Source organism: Oryza glaberrima, chromosome 1, assembly GCF_000147395.1.
Source record: "Oryza glaberrima chromosome 1, OglaRS2, whole genome shotgun sequence".
Taxonomy (NCBI): Eukaryota; Viridiplantae; Streptophyta; class Magnoliopsida; order Poales; family Poaceae; genus Oryza; species Oryza glaberrima.
In genome coordinates this window covers 5,892,247-5,915,210 of record NC_068326.1, presented here as the reverse complement: position 1 = coordinate 5,915,210, position 22,964 = coordinate 5,892,247, and the positions used below count along the sequence as shown (strand labels likewise).

General features: G+C 46.0%; 4 protein-coding genes across 4 annotated transcripts; 2 read left to right on the top strand and 2 right to left on the bottom strand.

The window, feature by feature from the left end:
- Positions 1 to 3,712: 3,712 nt before the first annotated feature.
- Positions 3,713 to 7,129, top strand: LOC127776731 (endoglucanase 2). Its single transcript, XM_052303264.1, has 8 exons — positions 3,713 to 3,985; positions 4,083 to 4,295; positions 4,639 to 4,839; positions 4,943 to 5,032; positions 5,127 to 5,291; positions 5,371 to 6,028; positions 6,134 to 6,166; positions 6,472 to 7,129. Exons 1-8 carry the CDS (start codon positions 3,743 to 3,745, stop codon positions 6,789 to 6,791), a joined length of 1,923 nt encoding a protein of 640 aa, XP_052159224.1. The 5' UTR covers positions 3,713 to 3,742; the 3' UTR covers positions 6,792 to 7,129.
- Positions 7,130 to 12,715: 5,586 nt separating this feature from the next.
- Positions 12,716 to 15,200, top strand: LOC127776741 (endoglucanase 1). The gene is made up of 6 exons (XM_052303274.1): positions 12,716 to 12,961; positions 13,079 to 13,291; positions 13,441 to 13,641; positions 13,758 to 13,847; positions 13,937 to 14,101; positions 14,199 to 15,200. Exons 1-6 carry the CDS (start codon positions 12,716 to 12,718, stop codon positions 15,198 to 15,200), a joined length of 1,917 nt encoding a protein of 638 aa, XP_052159234.1.
- A 190-nt stretch (positions 15,201 to 15,390) lies between these two features.
- On the bottom strand, positions 15,391 to 16,333 carry LOC127760461 (non-specific lipid-transfer protein-like). The gene is made up of 2 exons (XM_052284725.1): positions 15,777 to 16,333; positions 15,391 to 15,673 (listed from the first exon to the last, which is right to left on the bottom strand). The coding sequence occupies exons 1-2, from the start codon at positions 16,133 to 16,135 to the stop codon at positions 15,649 to 15,651; spliced, it is 384 nt and encodes a 127-aa protein (XP_052140685.1). The 5' UTR covers positions 16,136 to 16,333; the 3' UTR covers positions 15,391 to 15,648.
- Positions 16,334 to 21,222: 4,889 nt separating this feature from the next.
- LOC127768514 (uncharacterized) lies at positions 21,223 to 22,462 on the bottom strand. Its single transcript, XM_052294112.1, has one exon. It carries the CDS (start codon positions 22,268 to 22,270, stop codon positions 21,698 to 21,700), a length of 573 nt encoding a protein of 190 aa, XP_052150072.1. The 5' UTR covers positions 22,271 to 22,462; the 3' UTR covers positions 21,223 to 21,697.
- Between the last annotated feature and the right edge of the window lie 502 nt (positions 22,463 to 22,964).

Here is a 22,964-nt window from a genome sequence, read left to right as displayed (position 1 = left end):
TCATATTAACCTATTTTACTGATGTTTTGGTTGACATGAAAAAAAAATGAGGGGACATTTTTATAGGAAAAAAAAAATTCCCATCTCCCCTCTAGTCGGTCTGTCTGGTGCAGTGTACTACTATACTCGTACTCCAGTATTTTAGCAGCAAAGGTATGAGCATCACAGGTTTCCTGAACTTGATGCACTTGATCTGAACTTTTTTTCAGTTTGCGGCGAGGTCAGACAGACACAAGAGCTAGAGTACACGTAAATTCGGCTGATGCGTGGGGCGGCCATGTCTGCGCCATTGCTGCAGAAATCATGGTCATGTGCAGCTCATTTCTCACAGTCAAACATGTCTGAATCAAAACGAACCTGATTAATTTAGTACTCCATTAATCTACGGCAAATGAGGAATTTTAAATGGAGAATCGCGTGCGTGCATGATCAGAGATTCAGAGTTGAGAAAGGGAAAAAGACGGCAGAGAAAGAAGACGACTGCCGCAGTACTCCATGGCATGCTTAGTTTGGATCTTCGCAACATAATACCTCTGTTTTTTAATAGATGGTATCATTAACTTTTTATTACATGTTTGACCATTCATCTTATTTAAAAAAAATTACGTAATTATAATTTATTTTGTTGCGAGTTGTTGTATCACTCAAAATATTTTAAGCATGATTTATATCTTATACATTTGCATAAAATTTTTTGAATAAGATGAATAGTCAAACATGTATTTAAAAGTCAACGGCGTCATCTATTATAAAATGGAGGGAGTAATTAAATATAACCTTCGACCTCCAAGTCCTAATAAATTATAAAGGTGTATAATATATTGTTCAATTGCTAGAAGTGCCTTCAGCTTCTCTACCTTGGAGTCGCCGTAATAAAGAGAGCACGAATTTGCAACAGATAATCCAACAGGACAGTTTAATGTTGAGCCGGAAATCAAGCCTGCTTGCTTCAGGGCGCTGCACCGGCCGGAACTAAGGAGAGAGGGTGGGGGGGGGGGGGGGGGGGGGGGGGCGGAACAAAATTCAGACTTCAGAGAACGTCACATGCAGGATCACTGAAACGGTTTTTGACGAGCTGATGTGTACATCCATCCGCAATTTTAACTCTGATCTCAACTTCAAGAAGTAACAGTCAGCTGCATGTAGAAATAAAAAAGAACTACTTGATCTGGACTGTCCATACTGAACTTAGAGCTCTTTGCTAATCTGATACTGTCTGTTACTGAAGTTAGAATGTTCCTCCAGTGTAATGTGCTGTAATTTGGTACTCCCTCTGTTTCAGAATGTAAGGTGTTTTCAGTTTTGTTCTAAGTTTTTTTAAAAAAATTTAACCAAATTTATATAAAGACGTAACAACATTTTTAGCACCAAATAAATACTCCATCCGTTTGAGGTTATAAGATGTTTTGACTTTGGTCAAAGTCGAACTGTTTCAGGTTTAACTAAGTTTTATAGACAAATATAGTAATATTTACATTACTAAATTAGTTTTATTAAATTAATAATTAAATATATTTTTATAATAAATTTATCTTGGGTTAAAAATATTACTATTTTTTCTATAAACTTGGTTAAACTTAAATCAACATTTTATAACATGAACGGAGGAAGTATACTATAAAAATATATTCAATGGTGGGTTTAATAAAATTAAGTTTGCGTGTTAGATGCTACTATATTTTTTCTATAAACTTAGTTAAACTTTTAAGAATTTTGAGTTCGGATAAAGTAAAAACACCTCACATTCTTAAAACTGAGGGAGTACTGCCGAGTGCCACAACACTCAGACTGGCCAACCTGCACTAGCTAGTACTACTTCAATGTGAGCAGCTCAAATCACTCTAAAAGTAGAGTGTTTGTTACGCAGGAGAGATCGATCGAACATGCTTGCACGCTAGCTTGTCAATGGAGTCAAAACCCTGCAAGACTTTTAACCTGACGTACTGCATCTCACGCGAGCTACCGGGGCCCTGTCAGCCGGGTAGGAGGAAGGATGCATGTAAGTAAATACGTCGTTATTATCTTCCGAAATCCTGGAGTGATCAACTGTGTCTTTGCTACCTCGAGCACTGGACTGAATGCAGATTAACAGCGTAATTCAAGCAACAGAGAAGCATAAAACATCACAAGGTTTTCAACTCCCAACTTCTCCAAGCTACAATACTTGTTCATAACGTCATGCAAGCTTAGGAGAAGTAATTAAGCAACCAGTTGTTTAATTATGAGCAGAAAAAGCTAGCTCAGTTGCAGTGTGGTCAACTTACATTATATATGTGGATTTGGCACTTGTTTTTGTCCTGGTTTGGTTCACTCGATTTGTAAGTAATTAAGACTACAGGAAGTACAGGAAGCTAACTGGTTGGAGATGGAACAGAATTATTAGTTGCAATTTATGCCAGGTTTAAGTACATGCTTCCAACATTTTCTTGGACTGTGTATTGTCACCACTCAGACCAGTCAAAGCTGAGCGCACAAGTCCTATGCAAGTTTCTGAAAGCCTTGTAGAAGAAACAAGGTGATTATGCTGCTTCAAAGTAAGTCTGTACTTTGGTGTTTTTGGTGGGCACCAGGTTAGCTTGTTATTTGAAAAGCATGAGCACTTTTGCTAGGAGAAGGAGCACTTTGCCAAATTCAAAAGTAGGAAAGACGAATTTCTTAGAGTGTGTGTTGGCTGCGTTTTGCTATGTTGTCCCAAGGGACAGATAATCTGAACCTGTAAACCATGACCAAATCTGAACTTTAGTTAACTAAAGTTCAGACTTAATTACGTCAAAAAGAAGTTCAGACTTACAGAGCTGCAACCCATCACCTAGAACTTCAGTTTCACTATTCCGATCTTCGGCTGGAAATTAGAGTGTACATGTCACGCTAATTTCTTGCAATTTTAGTTTTTTTTAAGATAATGGAATATAATATCCCGGCCTTTGCTCAAAAGAGCTACAACCAATTAGTACATAGTAGCACTTAGAAACAGAGTGTAGATCTAAACAAATAGAACACACCACAGAGGATAACAAAGAACCCAATCTAACATAAGGAGATCACAATTATTGAGGTGTTACAAATCCTGAATCACATTACACAGGGTGCACAGGGTCAACTTAAAAAAATGATTTTATTTGTGATCAGTACACACTATGTTGATCGATTTGATGGTGGTACCGAAATGATAATAAATTTTTTAATTGATAAAAAATGTTTACATAAATATCGAAGTGTATAGACGAAGTTAATCAGGCAACTGAAAAAAAAAGAAAAAATGTAGCAATTTTCTCTTTGCTTATTTTGGTACAGTTTCCAATGACCCAATGTAATGGTATATAAGTGGTACAGCAATACCCAAACTATACGCTCCATACATCTGCCAGTATGCACATGTACGAATGTTCAGAGTGTTCAATTGTATACAGTTACCAATACAGCTAGTGTTTCTGAATGTGATCACCTGACAAATTTGTTCAGAGTTATCTCAACAAGCAAACAAATAAAGAGTGCAGTAAGCTTAAAATGGAAGAAGAAAACAGTCGGCCACCCCACCAAAGCCTCAAAGCCGGGAAACTTTTCCCGACTCATGTAGGAGATGAACTATTTCATGTAAAATTTATAGCAAATTTATGAGACCCCTCATTATCTCTTTCTTGGCCTTTTTCTCCTCCCTTCAAAACTATAAATACAGGTTCTTGAGCTTGTCAGCTTCCAACCAAAGCAACACTGCACAGCCTTCTTTGGTTGGTGTTCAGCCATGGCTAGGGGAGGAAGAGCAGCTGGTGTGTCCATGGCTCATCTCCTCGGCATTGCCTTGGTGGTGCTTGTCGTTGCCGCCATGGCGCAGGTGGCGCGCGGCGGCGGCGGCGGCCATGACTATGGCATGGCGCTGAGCAAGAGCATCCTCTACTTCGAGGCGCAGCGCTCCGGTGTGCTCCCCGGTAGCCAGAGGATCACATGGAGGGCCAACTCCGGCCTCGCCGACGGCAAGGCCAACGGCGTACGTGGAGTCGTTCACCATTTTCTCCGTTCTTGAATTGCAGGATGTGTTCTACAGCTCCATGCATCTGATCTGTTGATTTTTTTTCTTTTTTCAGGTGGATCTTGTTGGTGGGTACTACGACGCCGGCGACAACGTGAAGTTCGGGCTGCCGATGGCGTTCACGGTGACCATGATGGCGTGGAGCGTCATCGAGTACGGCGAGGAGATGGCGGCGGCCGGCGAGCTCGGCCACGCCGTGGAGGCCATCAAGTGGGGCACCGACTACTTCGCCAAGGCGCACCCGGAGCCCAACGTGCTCTACGCTGAGGTCAGTGCACTGCATTGCCTTTCTTGCTTCTACCAACTAACTTCGAGAAAGCAGCCAAGCACTCGAGTGCATGGCCACTGACCGATTGGGGTTTACCTGGTCAGATGTTGCATTTGCAATTTGACTGTTTTATTTTGCTACAAATTTGTCGAAAAATGACTGCAAGGTCATCCTCTGACTATTTTTGTCTGAATTTGTATTGACAATGAAAGAGGATGGCAAATCATCCTCTGTTTTTTTTATTTTGGTCTGAATTTGTATGCTTCAGTGAAGTAGTGGCATTGACCTGCAGTGGTTTGCACACAATCATGGTACATGATTGACTGAATTGATTCCTTTTCAGGTCGGCGATGGTGACTCCGACCACAACTGCTGGCAGCGGCCGGAGGACATGACGACGAGCCGTCAGGCGTACCGCCTTGATCCTCAGAATCCCGGCTCTGACCTCGCCGGAGAAACCGCCGCGGCAATGGCGGCTGCGTCACTCGTCTTCCGTAGCTCCAACCCGGGCTACGCAGACCAACTCCTGCAACACTCTAAACAGGTGTGACAATTCAAACCTGAGCTAACTAAACAAATTAGAAAAAAAAAACAATACAAGATCAAACTATAGCCGAATTGTTCTTGACTTTACCTTGTGTGCCCAGCTGTTTGATTTCGCCGACAAGTACCGGGGAAGGTACGACAACAGCATCACCGTCGCGAGGAACTATTACGGGTCATTCAGCGGATACGGGGTGCGTCTTCGACAACATTGACAACTACATAATCGACGGCGGTTCGCCACATTTTTAGACGATTATGTTAATACCCATAGTACATTTTGTTCAGGATGAGCTACTGTGGGCGTCGGCGTGGCTATACCAAGCGAGCGACGACCGCCGCTACCTCGACTACTTGGCCAACAACGCGGATGCGCTAGGCGGGACGGGCTGGTCCATCAACCAGTTTGGGTGGGACGTCAAGTACCCCGGAGTTCAAATCCTAGCTGCAAAGGTACGACAAAATATGAAATGCTACAGTGATTACCACGTTTTGCCGGCAAAAGCTTCAACCCAAATATGAAATGCTGCAGTTTCTCCTCCAAGGCAAAGCCGGCGAGCACGCCGGCGTCCTGCAGGGATACCGGCGGAAGGCGGACTTCTTCGCGTGCTCGTGCCTTGGGAAGGACGCCACCGACAACGTCGGGAGGACGCCCGGCGGAATGCTGTACCACCAGAGGTGGAACAACATCCAGTTCGTCACCAGCGCGTCGTTCCTCCTCGCCGTCTACTCCGACCACCTCGCCGGCGGCGCCGTGAGGTGCTCGGGCGGCGGCGGGGCGGTGGCCGGGGCGGCGGAGCTCCTGGCGTTCGCCAAGTCGCAGGTGGACTACATCCTGGGGAGCAACCCGAGGGGGACGAGCTACATGGTCGGATATGGCGCCGTCTACCCGCGGCAGGCGCATCACCGCGGCTCGTCCATCGCCTCCATCAGGGCCAGCCCGTCGTTCGTGAGCTGCAGGGAGGGGTACGCGAGCTGGTACGGGCGGCGGGGCGGCAACCCCAACCTGCTCGACGGCGCCGTCGTCGGCGGCCCCGACGAGCACGACGACTTCGCCGACGAGAGGAACAACTACGAGCAGACGGAGGCGGCCACCTACAACAACGCCCCGCTCATGGGCATCCTCGCCCGTCTCGCCGCCGGCCATGGCGCCCGCGCCCGCGGCCGGCTTGGCCAGTCACTTCAACACGGTATCCATCGATCCATCTTACTCGGCACATATTATTATTTTTTTTACAGAAATGATTGCAATCAGAAATCATCATTTGATCAAATGCATCTTTGCTTATATGCAGGAATCGCTGCAAATCACACTTCACTGCCTCATGGTAATTGCTCAACATTGTTACTTCATCTAATCACTGAGCTTTTTACTGAACTTTTCGCTGAAATTTGACCGTGAATTACGCGCTCTATTCACAGTCAAATTTGTTATTTTTGTTTCTACTTTATATGTTGAATTTATATTTGCATGTCTGTAAAGTGACATTTCACATATTGATCTATCCTACTAATATTTTTTAAATTTTTTGATGACTTTTAAGTGACATGTAAAAATGAGAGGATATCTTAAGAAGGGATGATGAATTGAGTTTTACTACCAATTGATACTGATATTGTGCAAACTTTGCAGGTGCCAATCACCAGCATGCGTCGCCGGTGGAGATCGAGCAGAAGGCGACGGCGTCGTGGGAGAAGGACGGGAGGACGTACCACCGGTACGCGGTGACGGTGAGCAACAGGTCGCCGGCGGGCGGCAAGACGGTGGAGGAGCTCCACATCGGCATCGGCAAGCTGTACGGCCCGGTGTGGGGGCTCGAGAAGGCGGCGAGGTACGGCTACGTGCTCCCGAGCTGGACCCCGTCGCTGCCCGCCGGCGAGAGCGCCGCCTTCGTCTACGTCCACGCCGCGCCGCCGGCCGACGTCTGGGTCACCGGCTACAAGCTCGTCTGAAATCAATCAAACGTGCAACGAACCATTAATTAGTTCCTACTAAAATTTACATTTACAAGTTCGTGTGTGCACGTTTCACCAGTTTGTGTGCGTGTGTGAGATTGTTAATTAGGTTTACATGTCGAGAGGTAACATGGAGTGATGTGGCCAGTTACAATATAATCTCGGCCATCCTCCATGTCCATGTAAGATGCAAGGTGTATGGCTAGTGTTTGGAATAATATGGGTTATCAATGTATCATCCAGGCAGTAGAGCAGGTTGATGTCAATGGATTAATTGAGATTGCAAAGCATATCTATGTATTTGGGATTACCAATCGAAAATATCTTGGGAGTAATTAAAAGTACACGTAAATATGTAATGTATCTACCAAGTATATGCACGCAGATTATCTGGAAATGTCTCACCATTTGGTGGGTATTTGTTTCCATTTTCATATGTGCATGCCTCCGAAACATCACTTCAGTATACAAATAAAGAACTGTGAATCAAGCACAACTAGGTATAGTGGAAATAACTGATTGGATATGGAAATTAAACTTCACAGCAATGTCAACAAATATTGTGAGAAGCACCTCGATCTAAAAAGGAAACAAATTTGTATTGCAAGATTTCGAATATAAATACTATGAGTTACAGGGAATTTTCTTGCCAAATATACTCATGCCAAGTTATATATCACCATAATTACACAGATTCACCAATATACTTTATATCACTTTCCAAAAGCCGAATCCGGCTGTTCAATTGATGTATAAATAACTACTATAAGAGATTTGCAAATTGCAAAAGTATTTCAATTAGCAACGAGGCCTGCCTTTCTCTGTCCATATATGTGAGGACCATGTGTCTGATCCGACGGCCAAGATTTGCCCCTGAGTTCTATATAAACCCACCAACCCCTAAGCAATCGTTGTACTCAGGACTCATGCGTTCCTAGGCTAGGTAGAAACTCATACTGGCACACAAGGATTTTGATTTAGCAAGCTGTGTCACCTTTTCTGTTCATATACTTTTGTCTGTTTTTGTTGTGTTTGATACATAGGTTGAAGAAAGATGGATATCTTGCTGTGATGTGAGGAGGAGCTCCTTTCGATCCAATTCAGGAGAGGAAGTGGTGGGATGCAGCTGCCGGTTCATGGATACCTCTGCAGTTCATGCCGGTAGGCCTGCACTTGCATGGGTTTGCATGACCTGGGAGATGAACCTGCCATTGTGTTCCTCTATTGATTGGATTGAAGGGAGCTCCGGCTACACCTATCTCTCCCACACACATATTATCATCATGGTATGTATATTATAAGTTTGCAGCTTGTTCTCAATTAATTTTGGGTTTTCATCACTGCAGAAGTATATGGTGACAGGAGTGCAGAAGATGAGAAGAAGAGATATTGTCGGAGGACCGGAACCCGGAGACAGATTGATCAGATTAAGTAGCAAATTAGACTATTGTGTATACTGTATTGTTTCTTTTTCTTTCTTCATCCGTGCCAAGAAACCATCAGCCATGTATAACGACATGTTTCGTTCTGGTTAATTTTCTGCAGTAATGAATTATTTCTCATCTTCTTTTTAAGCTTTGGTATCACTCTGTGTATGTACATTTTGTTGTTGGGAAAAAAAAGGTTACTGGAAATATACAACTTGAGAGATAAAGCGATAAAACCAGAAATAGGCATGAAATTAGCTAGTCACGCATATGTAATATCTAATACTCCCTCCGTTTCGAAATGTTTGACACCATTGACTTTTTAGCACATGTTTGACCGTTCGTTTTATTCAAAAACTTTTGTGAAATATGTAAAAGTATATGCCTACATAAAAATATATTTAACAATGAATCAAATGATAGAAAAAGAATTAATAATTACTTAAATTTTTTGAATAAGACGAACGGTCAAACATGTGCTAAAAAGTCAACAGCGTCAAACATCTCGAAACGGAGAGAGTATGTAATAGGTAATGTACTTAAGGAAAAATAAAGGAGAACATGATAAGCATCTTTAGGAAAAAAAGAAAACAGACTGTCACATTGACTTGCCATTGTTTATCTTGCGTAACGCACACTCGAAGCCAAGAATCTTGGTCACCGACTACAGGCTCACCTGAAATTAATTTAACGTGCAACAGCCACTGGTAAGATTGTTAGGTTTACATGTTAAGGTATGTGAAGGGGAAACTATTTTGATCCCTCCAGAGATGTCCTCTTGTTTGCTTAAAAATAATCTAAATGGTTACGAAAAATTATGGAAACACTCATACAACCTATCTATACAACTCCACAATTTTAAGTCCAAACTCAACTCACACGTCGAGATATAAAAAAGACAAATTCAGTGTATAAATAGTAGCGTGTTGTTTATATCTGAATTTGTCTCTTTTGTTTCTTGATGTGTAGGTCGAATTTAAACTTGATTTTTGGTGGACTCCTAGATATCACTATACTCTACATTGTCAATTTTTTTCAGAATTTTTCACAACTATTCATATCAAATTTGAAAGAAAAAGATACACTCAAGAGAAGTGATTAGAACCACTCCCTTATGTGAAGTGATGTGGCCAGTTAAAATTTCAGCCATCCTCCATGTCCATGTAAGGTATGTACTGGTTAGTGTTTGGAATAATATATGTGGGTTATCATCCGGTCACAGTTTGGTGGCAGTGTCAGAGGATTAATTTAGATTGCAAAGCATATGAATTTGGATTTACAAATCGAAAAGATCTTGGTAGTTAAAGTACATGTACCTACCAAGTATATAGGCACGCGGATTATCTGCAAGTGTCTCACCATTTGGTGGGAATATGTTCCCATTTGCAAAGACAAGTCCATTTGCATATATGCATGCCTCGCAGCAATAACTAGGTACTGTATAATGGAAATAACTGAATGGATATGGAAACTTCACAGCAATGTTAACAAATATTGTGAGAATCGTCTCTAAAAAGACATATTTTATATGGCAAGATTTCGAACATAATACAAAAGGTTAAGGAATCATCGATCTTTGCAAATATACTCATGCCAAGTTATATCACCATAATTACACAGACTTACTAATATCCTCATGCCAAGACACCACTTTCCAAAAATTGCTGTATAAAGAACTATAAGAGATTTGCAAAAATATTTCAATGTGCAACAAGGCTTGCCGCCAGCCTCACTTGCCATTCATGCATGATGCATACCAAAGTAAACATAACAAGGGCCAAGGGGAAAAAAAAGGCAAGGTAAAAACAAATGGCAAGTTCAGGTATAAAAAAAAAAAAGGCAAGTTCTCTGTCCATTATGTGAAGACCCTGCATTGATCCGCCCCTGAGCTCTATATAAATCCACCAACCCCTATGCAATCGTCGTACTCAGAACTCTTGCGTTCCTAGGCTAGAAACCCATAGCACACAAGGATTGATTTAGCCAGCTTTGTCACCTCTTTTTTCATATACATTGTTTTTGTTGCGTTTGATACATAAGTTGAAGGGGAGAAGAGGAGGAAGAGGAGCTCCTTTCGATCCAATTCAGGAGAGGAGGTGGTAGGATGCAGCTGCCGGTTCATGGATACCTCTGGAGTGCATGGCAGCAATGCTGTAGGCCTGCACTTGCATGGGTTTGCATGACCCGGGAGATGAACCCACCATTGTCTTCCTCTATTGATTGGATTGAAGGGAGCTCCACATCTCTCTCATCATGGCATGCGTTTTTGTAGCTTATTCTTACTTAATTTTGGGTTTTCTCACTGCAGGAATATACAATGACGGGAAAGCAGAAGATAGAAGAGGTGACTGTCGGAGGACCGGAGGCAGATTGATAAGATTCTTATCATAAGAATCAGTAGCTATCAATGACCAGCAAATTAAAGTATTAAACTACTGTGTACACCGTCTTTTTTTTCTTCTTCTTTCCTTGTCCTGGTCAAGGAACCGTATAGTGACAAATTTCGTTCTGGTTCTCGACAGTAATAATGAAAGACCAAGCATTTTTCATCTCCTTTTTAATATTTGATATCACTCTAATGTGTCTAAGGACAAATTTCGTTCTGGTTTTCCACAGAAATAATGAAAGACCATGCACTTTTCATATCCTCTTTACTCTTTGATATCACTCTAATGTGTCTGTATACATTTTGTATTGTATTGATGATTAATTTGTCTCCCAAGTATGAACGACTTGAGAAATGAAACCAAGAAAAGGCTAGGCACGCATATAGCAGGGTAATATAGTTTCTTATGGAGAAGTAAAAGTGAAAACATTGTAGAACTGATTTACTTGCCATGGTTTACCTTGGCGAAACGAACACTCGAAGCAAGAATCTGGACTGGTACACTGGTACACTGCTTTCTCCCCTCGTATTGGGCTGAACTACTGGGCCGAGCTAGGCCGTCGTCCTCCCTCGCTTGGGCCCTCCGGCCTTGCAGCTGGTCCGTGGGCCGCTGCCCGTTCTTCACTCGATAGTAGCGTAGTAATGTAGTACAGCTGTAAAGAGAGGACCACGAGGTGCACAGTGTTTAGTAAAAAACAGTAACGTGGTGCAACACACATGGGTAAAAAAAGTGAAAAATAGGTGTTGAACGGCACCACTAAGCAATTAATCGAAATATGACGATAATATAAATATAGAAAGGAGGCTGAGTAGAAGACCGTTGAGTAACACCGACACCAGCCCATGTCTACAAAGGCGACATGAGGGCGCAGATGATCAGGGCGAGAGGCGGTGTCAAGAATGCTAGAGGAGGAAGGGATTGAGATAAGATCTACTACTATATGGTATGGATCTTGACAAAATTTTAGCACTCTACAATAATTGACTGATAGATTAGGAAAAGGAGGCAACTAACTAATTGCAAGCCCTTAAGCAACCACATAGGAGAAATAACAGCTTATTAGTTCCAGTATGGTCAACTACATTACTTGGATTTGGCACTTTCTTTTTGGCTTGGTTTGGTTCAGTCCAGTTGTAAGTGCATGGAACTAACAAGTTGGAGCTTTGGAAGACCACGCAGGACTTCAGATGAAAACAAAATTATTAGTTGATTTTTTTAAAAGACGATAGAAATGGTTTATACCTTCGGCCTTTGCCAACTGACACCTATGTGTTTGAGTTGAAAAAAAAAAAAAGAGTGATCGGGACAAGTTTTCAACTCCTCTGAAAAGATCATCACCAGAATAAAAAAGCTAAGACAAATATAATAAATTTTAGTGATAGATGATGTACCATCAACAATAAAGGTGTATATAATGATTTTATCAATCTCAATATACACCAACCCAATTTTCAAACGTGTTCATATGACTAGGAGGTGTGTGTAATGTCTATGTTTGTATTATGATTCAAAAAACAAAATATGTATATAATATTTATAAATCTTCAAGTTCCTTAGAATAAAATTATATTTTGCCGTGTAATCCCAATTGCTAAGAGTAACTAATTAGTTACTCTTAAAACAATACCGTGCACCTATCTGTCGGAACAAGTTTATCTGTCGGCAATGATATTTGCCGGCAGCAGTTGGCGTGACAGACCTTCGGTAAAAATTTTCCTGACACATAATATAACAGCATATGGGGTCTTTACTGACAGATTTGTAGTTGAGGAATTCAGGGCGTGGTGTAGTTATAAGTAACTTTAAAATTCACTGGTAGTCAAAATTTCAAAATTTTGATCAAATCTTCTTCTTAACGTTGTACACTTATGACTACTAGAGGGAGTAGTAGATATACATACAGATGGAGATATGATAAGCAAACAGAAGATATATTCATGAGATCATCCTCATTATTTTTGCTTTAAATTCGTGATATCACCCTCATTAACTTTTCTTTGGCCCTTTTTCTCCAACCTCGAAATGTAAATACAGCTCCTTACCTTTCATTAGCTTTGGACACATTGAAGCATCTCGCGTTCCTTGGTTAGCCTTCACTCCTTCAGCCATGGCCAGGAGAGGAGGAGCAGCAGCATCGTCGTCCATGGCTAATCTCCTCGGCGTCGCCTTGGTGCTCGCCGCCACGGCGCAGACGTCGGCGCGTGGCGGCGGCGGCGGCGGACGCCATGACTACCGCATGGCGCTGAGCAAGAGCATCCTCTACTTCGAGGCGCAGCGCTCCGGCGTGCTCCCCGGTAACCAGAGGATCGCATGGAGGGCCAACTCCGGCCTCGCCGACGGCAAGGCCAACGGCGTACGTGCTCCCGCCATTGTGGCAGCTAGCAAACCTGCAATCTTTCTCTGCTCTTGATCTTGATCAGTACGATTTAATTTGCAAGAACGTGTTCTATTCTACACATCTCCATTTCAGGTGGATCTTGTTGGTGGCTACTACGACGCCGGCGACAACGTCAAGTTCGGGTTCCCGATGGCGTTCACGGTGACCATGATGGCGTGGAGCGTCCTCGAGTACGGGAAGCAGATGGCGGCCGCCGGCGAGCTCGGCCACGCCATGGACGCCGTCAGGTGGGGCGCCGACTACTTCGTCAAGGCGCACCCGGCGCCCAACGTGCTCTACGGCGAGGTCGGCCGGCGACCATCCATCCATGAATTCCTTTTGATTTGTCTCGATTCGTGTGCATAAATGTAGTGGTTTTACTTTTTTATATGACCTGTAGTAGCAGCACACATTTTTGGAGTGTTGTACATGAATTGTTTGCTTCCATTCTGCAGGTTGGAGATGGTGACTCGGACCACGTCTGCTGGCAGCGGCCGGAGGACATGACGACGAGCCGTCAGGCGTATCGCCTTGACCCTCAGCATCCTGGCTCTGACCTCGCCGGAGAAACCGCCGCGGCATTGGCCGCCGCGTCGCTCGTCTTCCGTAGCTCCAACCCGGGCTACGCAAACCAACTCCTGCAACACTCCAAGCAGGTATCTTCGATTCGAATTTAATCCGACATGACTAAACCAACAACAACAACAAAAAATATTCACAAGATTAGTTTGAACTATTGCTGAAATATACCTAAATTTCTTCATGTGCCCAGCTGTTTGATTTCGCCGACAAGTACCGGGGAAAGTACGACGACAGCATGCCTGTCGCGAAGAAATTTTACGGGTCATTCAGCGGATACGGGGTATGTTTCCGACAAAATGAATAACCACGTTCTTGAGAACCGGCCATATCTTCGTCATCCGATGACGATATCCGATGTATGCGCTTCAGGATGAACTACTGTGGGCATCGGCGTGGCTATACCAGGCGACCGACAACCGCCGCTACCTAGATTACTTGGCCAACAACGGCGACGCGCTCGGCGGGACCGGTTGGGCTACCAACGAATTCGGCTGGGACGTCAAGTACCCCGGAGTGCAAGTCCTAGCTGCAAAGGTCTGAAATGCTACAGTGATTACCACATTTTGTCGGATACAAGAGTAGTACTACTCACCCCAACACTGTACTTATACTTACATTCCTTTTGATGTAGTTTCTCCTGCAAGGGAAGACCGGGCCGCACGCCGCCGTGCTGCGGAGGTACCAGCGGAACGCCGACGTCTTCGCCTGCTCCTGCCTCGGCAAGGGCGGCGGCGGCGGCAACGTCGGGAGGACGCCCGGCGGCCTGATGTACCACCAGGGCTGGAACAACCTCCAGTTCGTCACCGGCGCGTCGTTCCTGCTGGCCGTCTACGCCGACCACCTCACCGCCGCCGGCGCCACCGTCGTGCGGTGCCAGGCCGGGCCGCCGGCGCGGGCGTCGGAGCTCGTCGCGCTGGCCAAGTCGCAGGTGGACTACATCCTGGGTAGCAACCCGAGGGGGATGAGCTACATGGTCGGCTATGGCGAGAGGTACCCGCGGCGCGCGCACCACCGCGGCGCGTCCATCGTCTCCATCAGGGCCAACCCGTCGTTCGTGAGCTGCAAGGATGGGTACGCGAACTGGTTCGGCCGCGCCGGCAGCAACCCGAACCTGCTCGACGGCGCCGTGGTCGGCGGCCCCGACGGGCGCGACGGCTTCGCCGACGAGAGGAACAACTACCAGCAGACGGAGGTGGCCACCTACAACAACGCGCCGCTCATGGGCGTCCTCGCTCGCCTCGCCGGCGGCGGCCGCGGCGGGCTCGCCGAAGCAGCGATCAAGAGGCCGGACAACCAGACCTTGCTGCCACCTCTCGCAGCTGTGGCGTCGCCGGTGGAGATCACGCAGCTGAACGCGACGGCGTCGTGGAAGAAGGACGGGAGGACGTACCGCCGGTACGCGGCGACGGTGAGCAACAGGTCGCCGGCCGGCGGCAAGACGGTGGAGGAGCTCCACATCGGCATCGGCAAGCCGCACGGCCCGGTGTGGGGGCTCGAGAAGGCGGCGAGGTACGGCTACGTGCTCCCGTCGTCGCTGGCCGCCGGCGAGAGCGCCGCCTTCGCCTACGTCGTCCGCGGCCGCGCAGCGGCGCCGCCGGCCGACGTCTGGGTCATCGGCTACAAGCTCGTCTGAAATTGGGACGTGCAACGAACAACCATTGCTGATTCAAGATGGATCGTTTGATATTGCAAAGCATATTATGAATAATATATTGCAAAGCTCGTTTGTGTTATCGTTTTTGGAATAATATATAGTTTCTTCTTCTCGATGGATCATTTGATATTGCAAAGCATATGAATTTGGGAATTAGGATCGCAAGTACTCGAAAACATGTTGAATTAAACTTTTGATCAGGGGTTAGTCACCGTATAGTAGAGATCAGGAATAAGTAACACACGACAGTGCAAAATTAAAGTGCCTAATTAAACAACCGTGTGATCATACACGCATGCAGGATGACATCCAAGATTATTGTAAATTAATTAAGGCGGCTCGCTCTTGATCAAAGCTTTGCTCGATTTATTGATCTAGTCGATGATGATTGATGATAAATGCAACATGAACTCGATTCCTCACGCTCTCAGATTCTCAGTTCCTCTGTAACCCTGCAATAGTGCAAGCATGCAAAGAACAAGTTAAATTTAATCAGGCTTAAGTCGAGGTGATGGATAAATTGAATTGGAGTTAAGAAAGAATGAATGAACTTACTGGTTGCAGTCCATGTTGGGGGCGATGGTGAAGCTGATGGAGAGGCCGCAGGCGGCGGGGAGGGCGGAGGCGCGGGAGAAGTCGACGGCGGGGAAGCCGGCGGCGGCGTCCTTGGCGCAGTTGCAGACGGCGACGCGGTCGGCGGGGGCCGGGGCTATCCGGTTGAGCACGCCGAGGCTGTCGCAGCAGATGCCGTAGGGCGTCATCCCGGGGGCGCCGGCGAGGTACGGCATGCACGGCGCCATCAGCTGCGTCACCTGCCCGCACTGCACCGCCGCCGACGCGCCCCCCGCCGCCGCCGCGAGCATGAGGATGAGGAGGAGGGGCGCCACCGTCTGAGAGGCCATCGATCTGTGCATAGTGGTCTAGTGGAGGAGGGGAGTTGCTGCCATGGCGATGGCGAGCGAGAGGGTTTATGTAGGGGGATCCGATGCGCGCGGGGGAGGAGGGGAGCCGGTCGACGGCGCGAACTTCGTGTTTGTTTGCGTGGTGGTTGGGCAGGGGAGAGCGCGTAAGCGTGAAAGTCCAGCCGGCAGCCGGAGCAGCGGCGGCGGCGGTGGCGAGGCGGCACGTGGGATGAGTCCCGGATCGGCACGGGCGCGCGCGGCGAGAACGGCCCAAAACACCGCGTGGCGGGCCATCCTCCTGCATGGGGGGGAAGGCCCCGTATCAGCTGATGGGCTAGAAAAAAAACTGGAGGTTGGAGAGGCCCGCGAGAGTAACGGGCTATAGCACAACGTGGGCCGCGTTAACTATCTCCGCGGGCCGTGGTTGCAGCCTGATCTGTACGGGACGATGCTGCCTACATTTGCTGTGTTCTTCACTTCTTCTTCCCCCTCCTTCCCCAACCCATCTCCATCGTTTTCTCTCGGCATGCTTCCCAAAACTGCTAAACAATACTTTTTTAAAAAAAATTATACAAAAGCTGCTTTATAAGTTATATTAATTTATTTTTTTGAAAAATTAGCTAATACGTAATTATTTATGAGCTAACGAGTCGCTCTTTTTTTTAAGTTAGTTACCAACCCAGCAAACTAACGCTAAAAATTTTTAGGACTCGCTATCTTGGGGGATGTTCGGCAGGTGGTTCGGCGTCCGCTGCTGCGGCTGCCGTATGACTCAGACATCACCATATTTTTTTATCTAAAAATAGTTTAAAAAATTACATGGTATACGTTATAATTATATTGTAATTGTACGATAAATTTGATATTTATACCAAGTTTTTAAGCACTTACTAGGAGTATAAGATAAGGGACTAAGAATAATTAAACAATTGGTTATCTATGAAGTGAGTGTTGTTTGACTGTTTCTTACGGTGGATCCAGCCCACCAGATATGTGAGTTCGGGGAGTACTTGAGAGAAGCGGAGATGAAGCATGGAAACACGATCCAGTTCAGGGCATCTTGACCATCAGGGTCTATCTATAATCAGCTACAGGATATGGGGACGACATTTTAGCAAGCACGTTATATTTTCCGAGACCCAATTGGCCATTGTTTTCACACACTTCCTTCATACTAAAAATAAATCAACTTTATAACCCCTGAGCTTCTGTAATTTCATTCTCTTTGTTTTTCTTCATGTACATTGTTCTCCTTTGGTTTTAAAATTTTATTGGTAAAATTTGTTACAGGACACTTAAAGATTGTGATCTTTGCTATGAGACACCCGAAGATCGTGTATTTGCTCTTAGACACCGAAAAAATGTGGTAATTTGCTGGCGGACACTCCTTCCATTATTTTATTATTTCCGACTGAAACGGTGAGAGAAACTTTCATAAAAGACAATTTTGCCCATGGGCCATTTGTATAAGCCGACCAGGTCCGGCTGCAACCAGATGTGAGAGAAGGAGGAAGCAGAGCAGCCATGGCTCCCTAGCCGTGCTCTGCCATGGCTGCGGCACGGCGGTGTTCGTCGGTGACGGCGCATGGCTGCCGCGACGAGCGTCGGCATCGGCAAAAGGAGATGGAGGCGAACCCGGTGGCGCGGCAAGGGGCTCTGGGATGGCGTGGAGGTGGCGCTGCGGCAACGGACGGCGTTGGCCGGAATTGGGGAAGAGAGAGGTAGTGGCACGAGGGGAAGAAGGCTTCGGCCTTGGAGCTCACCGGCGACGGCGGCGCAGGAAGGAGACGGTGATGTCCATGGCGCAACACCCAGCAATTATGGCCTCCACAACGCGGCGGCTCGCCGTGGCCGCGCCCTCGTCGTCGCCGGTCGAGCACAGGCAGAACCGCGCTCTGCCCATGAGCTCGCCGTGGTCCACCCCTACTGGGAGGAGACTGTACACCAGCACCTGGTCGTCCCGCCCCTTCCACCGCGTGAGCAGCACCTCCCGCACGGCACCGCCACGCGCGACGCCTCCTGCAGCGAAGAACGCGATCCGTGTCAGGGCAGGAAAGAGAGAAGAAAAGAGAGAAGAAAGAAAATACTAGAAAGAAGAACAGTGTCAGGGGCATTTTGGTACTTTCAACGCTCTTTCTCTCTCTGTTTTCACCGAAAATAATAAAATAATGCCTCGAGTGTCCAGCAGCTAATTACCATATCTTTACAGTGTCCATAAGCAAATACACGATTTTTGGGTGTCTCACAGCAAATGCCACAATCTTTGAGTATCCTGTAGCAAATTTTGCCAATTTTATTCAGGTGGGGTGTCCCACCCGGGGGTCCAAAAAAAGGAATAGTGCATACCTTCCGTTCATTTTTTTTTTTGAATTACACAGTTCAACGCAGACACTCATAACGCACGCGCACTTACCCCTATAAACACACGCACGTAAACCCTACCCATATGAGCATCTTGGAAGACTGGGCCGACAAATTTTATTCAGGTGGGGTGTCCCACCCGGGGGTAAAAAAAGGAATAGTGCATACCTTCCATCTTCTGGACTTCTATGCCTCCACATCCCCCACGAATCCTCTCTACCTTGTCTCTCTCTCTCTCGCGCGCGTCAGTTGTCACAATGCGACTATGCGAGAGGCAAAAAAAGACAACCGGAGATTGCACAGCAGGACACGTGTTGGCGCTCTCCCCCCCCCCCCCCCCCCCCCCCCAATCCGCGAACAAACGGGCCATGTGCATATGCCCACGACGCATGCAGGCAGAGGATCCCTTATCCCAACGCCGATTCGGGTTATCACCTCAACATCAGAGTAGACCAAACCCTGTCAAACAAATCTCAATCATCATTAGCGATCTCGCAATCAGTATACAGAGTATAGTATATATACTTCTAGTAATACTTGCCACAACAAATCAAATACCGAATCATACATATACAGCCCGGAATCCAAACTGCATACATACATACATGCACACAGTACCAAACTCGATGATTCTTCACCAAGGCTCATAATTCTTCAGCTACAATAATTCTGCAGCCATGAGCGATGCGATTTTGGTCGATATCAGACGGAGCAGTGGTCCTCGTCGCCGTCGTCGTCTCCAGCCGGAGGAACACAAGTCCCCGAGATCACGCGAGATCGATCGATCGGAGACAAAATTACGTGTGCAGATCGACTACAGAGAGCCGGGAAGACAGGCAGGGCCCGAGATAGATAGGGACGCCGCGCCGGAGCCACGAACAGGGCACATGGGGACGCCGAATCGTCTCGGCTTAATCTAATCTCCAAGAGAGCTAAGCTGAATAATTAGTAGCCGCATATCATGTGCGGCCGCGCATGCATGCGTTGCATTTTGCACGCATCGCACTCAACGACGACCCGTCGGTTTTTCAGGCAGGATGTCGGCTTAGCTAGCTTATGGTCTAAGTACTGGTTTAAGTTCTGAATGTTCATCCTCGCAAAAAATAAGTTTTGAATGTTCATGAACCGGGCATCACGGTGTGGTTAATTGGCATTTAGAACTTAATTACGATCAGTAAGTGGAAGTCAACTTGTTAGCACTAAAGTTTTGTTCAAGAGAATATAGGAGAAAAAGACAAATGACACTTGGCGATAAATTAGCGACTGGCTTTGTATTGTAAGAGCAAATAATGGTGTAACCGAAGGGTTTTTATTTTTTTTGTGCAGGGTAATTAAAAAATGCATGTTATTTTGTTAGCATAGGAAATGCTTGGACAATTGAGAGTTGAGACGGGTATCATGTGCCTGCCTCCTCTTAACAACCACACCCTAAGTAAAAAAAGTGTTACTTCCTTTTGTCTCATAATCAAGTTATTTTGGGTTTTTATTTTCTTAAAAAAAGTTATTTGGGGCCTTTTCAAAGTCAACATTATACAACATCGACTACCTAGCTAGTTCGTTAGCATAAATTAAAATAAATAAATTAGTGTAATATTATTAAAGATCCTATTATGACAAACTTGAATATGTCATTTTCATATACCCAAAACTTATATCTCAAATTATTTTTATAGTTAAAGTTAACTTAACTACATGTATTCTAAGGCTTTGAGGAGCTTATAGCAACTGCGGTTTTTTTTCCTCAGAAACTCTAGCTCCCCTGGTGCATATTCTAAAAAAAAGTTAGGAAACCAGCTTGTTTTAGATGAAGCTTGTTTTGCAAAATATTAAGCTCCCCAAAAAAGGACATAAGACGACTTGTTTTTTTATAGGAGGGTTTAGTACTTCATCTAATGGTTTGGGTAATGTTGAAGATAAGAATCACAAATGAAATTAATTGTATGCGCATCATTTCTACTGTGCTCAAAATTTTCATGACCTGAAGCTATGGAAAATGTCGGAATTATATTATATGTGTAGGTTCATTATATATGTAGGTTTATACATGTGAAGTTTCGGAAAATTGAATATCCAAATTACGAAATGACATCTAAATTATTTCTGAAAGGATAATAATTGCTAAAACCTTATAAATGAAAAAAAAAACGAATGCTTACTCGGTTAGAAGTATAAGCAGTGCTACAGCTAGCATGTAAAGAACGTGAAAAATATCATACAATAAACAACATTTTCGCGAGGAAACCACCGTCCACCCCCAACTCAACCACAACACTACCTCAATCTCCTCTTGTTTATTGCCATTTGCAAGTTGCAATGGTTATATTCAGCTCATCCTAGCTAACCCACTATATTTTTCTTGTCCACCCTCCATTTATTGCAGTATCCTTGCAAAGCTAGCAAGCGAACAACTGCACATGGGGGCTCCCGGCTATCAAGCTTCAATCCGTTGGACGTGCGAGCTATGTCTCTAGACGACAAAGCATGCTGAATTATTGTTCACGTCGCAACCAACCGGAGTCTCTGGATCTTAATTTAACTGAAAAATAATCTCGATCGTCAGCTAGCTTCATGTTAACTGATCATTTCAGCGAACTGTGCGAAATACGGCCATAGAGTACATGTAAGTCTCAATGCACAGTCAATATGAGAGCATCGTTCAAATGTGCATGTGCCGTCTATTTAGGCTTGAAATTGAAGGGACGTAGACGTTTCATGTATTATTAACAGAGACAGACCGGTTGAATTCCACCAAGGAAATTTCTTTCTTTCAAATTGCTCGAAGGAATTAATTAACATCTCGAACATGCATGCATGCTTACAAGCATTCAGCCGAAAGATCGTACGATATGATCAAGGAAGGGGATTAACTTTTACATTCCATTTTCCATTTCATTTGGTGGTCACTAATTAACATATGAGATGGCCAGCGCAGGGCGATGGAGGAGGGACCCCTCGAGGTAATTAAGCTTCAAAAAAGGGAAGCTGTATAGCAAGCACGGCGGCGCCTCGCTGCGCCGCCGGCCGGAGCTCGTGCATGGGAGGGGGAGCATGTACATGGCCGTCGATCCGTCGTCGTCGCCGGCCTAGCTCGCCTCTCAACCCAGACCCTTCTCGTCCTCTCTCTGTGTGTTTGATTACCCATCTCTACCACGATCATCCTACGTACGTGCACACGAGCATGTAGGCACATATACACATGTGAGTATGTGACCTCTACGCCACCTGCTGCACGTCGAGGCTACGGCGCGGCGAGTGGTGGTGCTGCTCCTCGGGGATGCTCGCGAGCGCCGGGCGCCACGCCGCCGCCGCCGACGATGTCGCCATGGCGCGGCGTATCTCCATCCTCTTGATCTCGGCGATGATCTGCGCGGTGGTCTTCCGGCGGCCACCGCCTGCGCCGGCGCCGGCGCCGACGACGGTGAGCGACAGCAGCCGCGCCGCCTCCTCCTTGGTCAGCACCACCTTCACCCGCACCACGCCCTTCCTTTGCCCACCTTGAGCCGCTCTTCGCGGGCTCACCTTGGGCTTACTGCTCCCGATCGCCGCCTCTACGCCTCCTCCTGCCACCGCCGCCGCTGTGGCTGAAGCTGCTTCCGCCGGCGCCGCCGGCGATGACGGTTTGCTGCTACCGATCTTGTTGCCCTTGTTAGGCTTCATCATCATCTTCTTCTTCAGCTTGTGGAGGGCCTTGACGAGGAGCTTGAGGGAGTAGAGCCTCTGCTTGGGGTTCATGGCGGCCGGGAGGGTCGTCCTGCCTTGGACCAAGCACGGCAGCATGTTGCCCATTTGGCTCTCTTCCTTTTTCCCCCCTGCACTGCCCGGCCTTTGCTCTCTAGTTAGCTAGCGAAGTTGTGATCTGATGGAGGTTTGGGTATGGGGATGAGCTAGAGGAGAACAAAGAGAGGGGGAGAGGAAGGGAAGCTGAATGCTGCTGGAGTGCTGGGTGATGCCACTAGGTGGTGCTGAACTGCTGACAACCATGGTGTTTATATAAAGCCACAGGGAACAGAGCTATTAATTTAACTGATCAAGGTTTAGGAATTATAATATAATATGTGAGGAGTAGGTTGCACTGCCCAATGGAGTTTTACATTATTATTGCTGGGTTTAAGGTCAAAACGGGTTTTGACAGTTAGCACTTGTCCACGGCAAACATCCAAACAAAAATAGATACTGTAGTAAGTAACACTCTCTACTTACTACACAGTGAAAATAGATTAATCACAGGGTGAGTAAGTTGGCAAATTATTATGTTTTGCAGCTCAACTTTCAGTTAACATCTTTGGGACTCCATCGAAAGTGGGTTCAAGGTTGTTTCTGAGCACTAGCACACGTACAAGCATGGATCATGGATGACTACAAAATTCCTACGGGAAAGAGGGAAAGGAATCGGCCGACCCGGCAAAAAAAAGAAGAGGGAAAGGAAGATGCGTCATGAGAGCTTCAAAAGGCAGCCGACGCATTTGTTTGGGCATAGCCG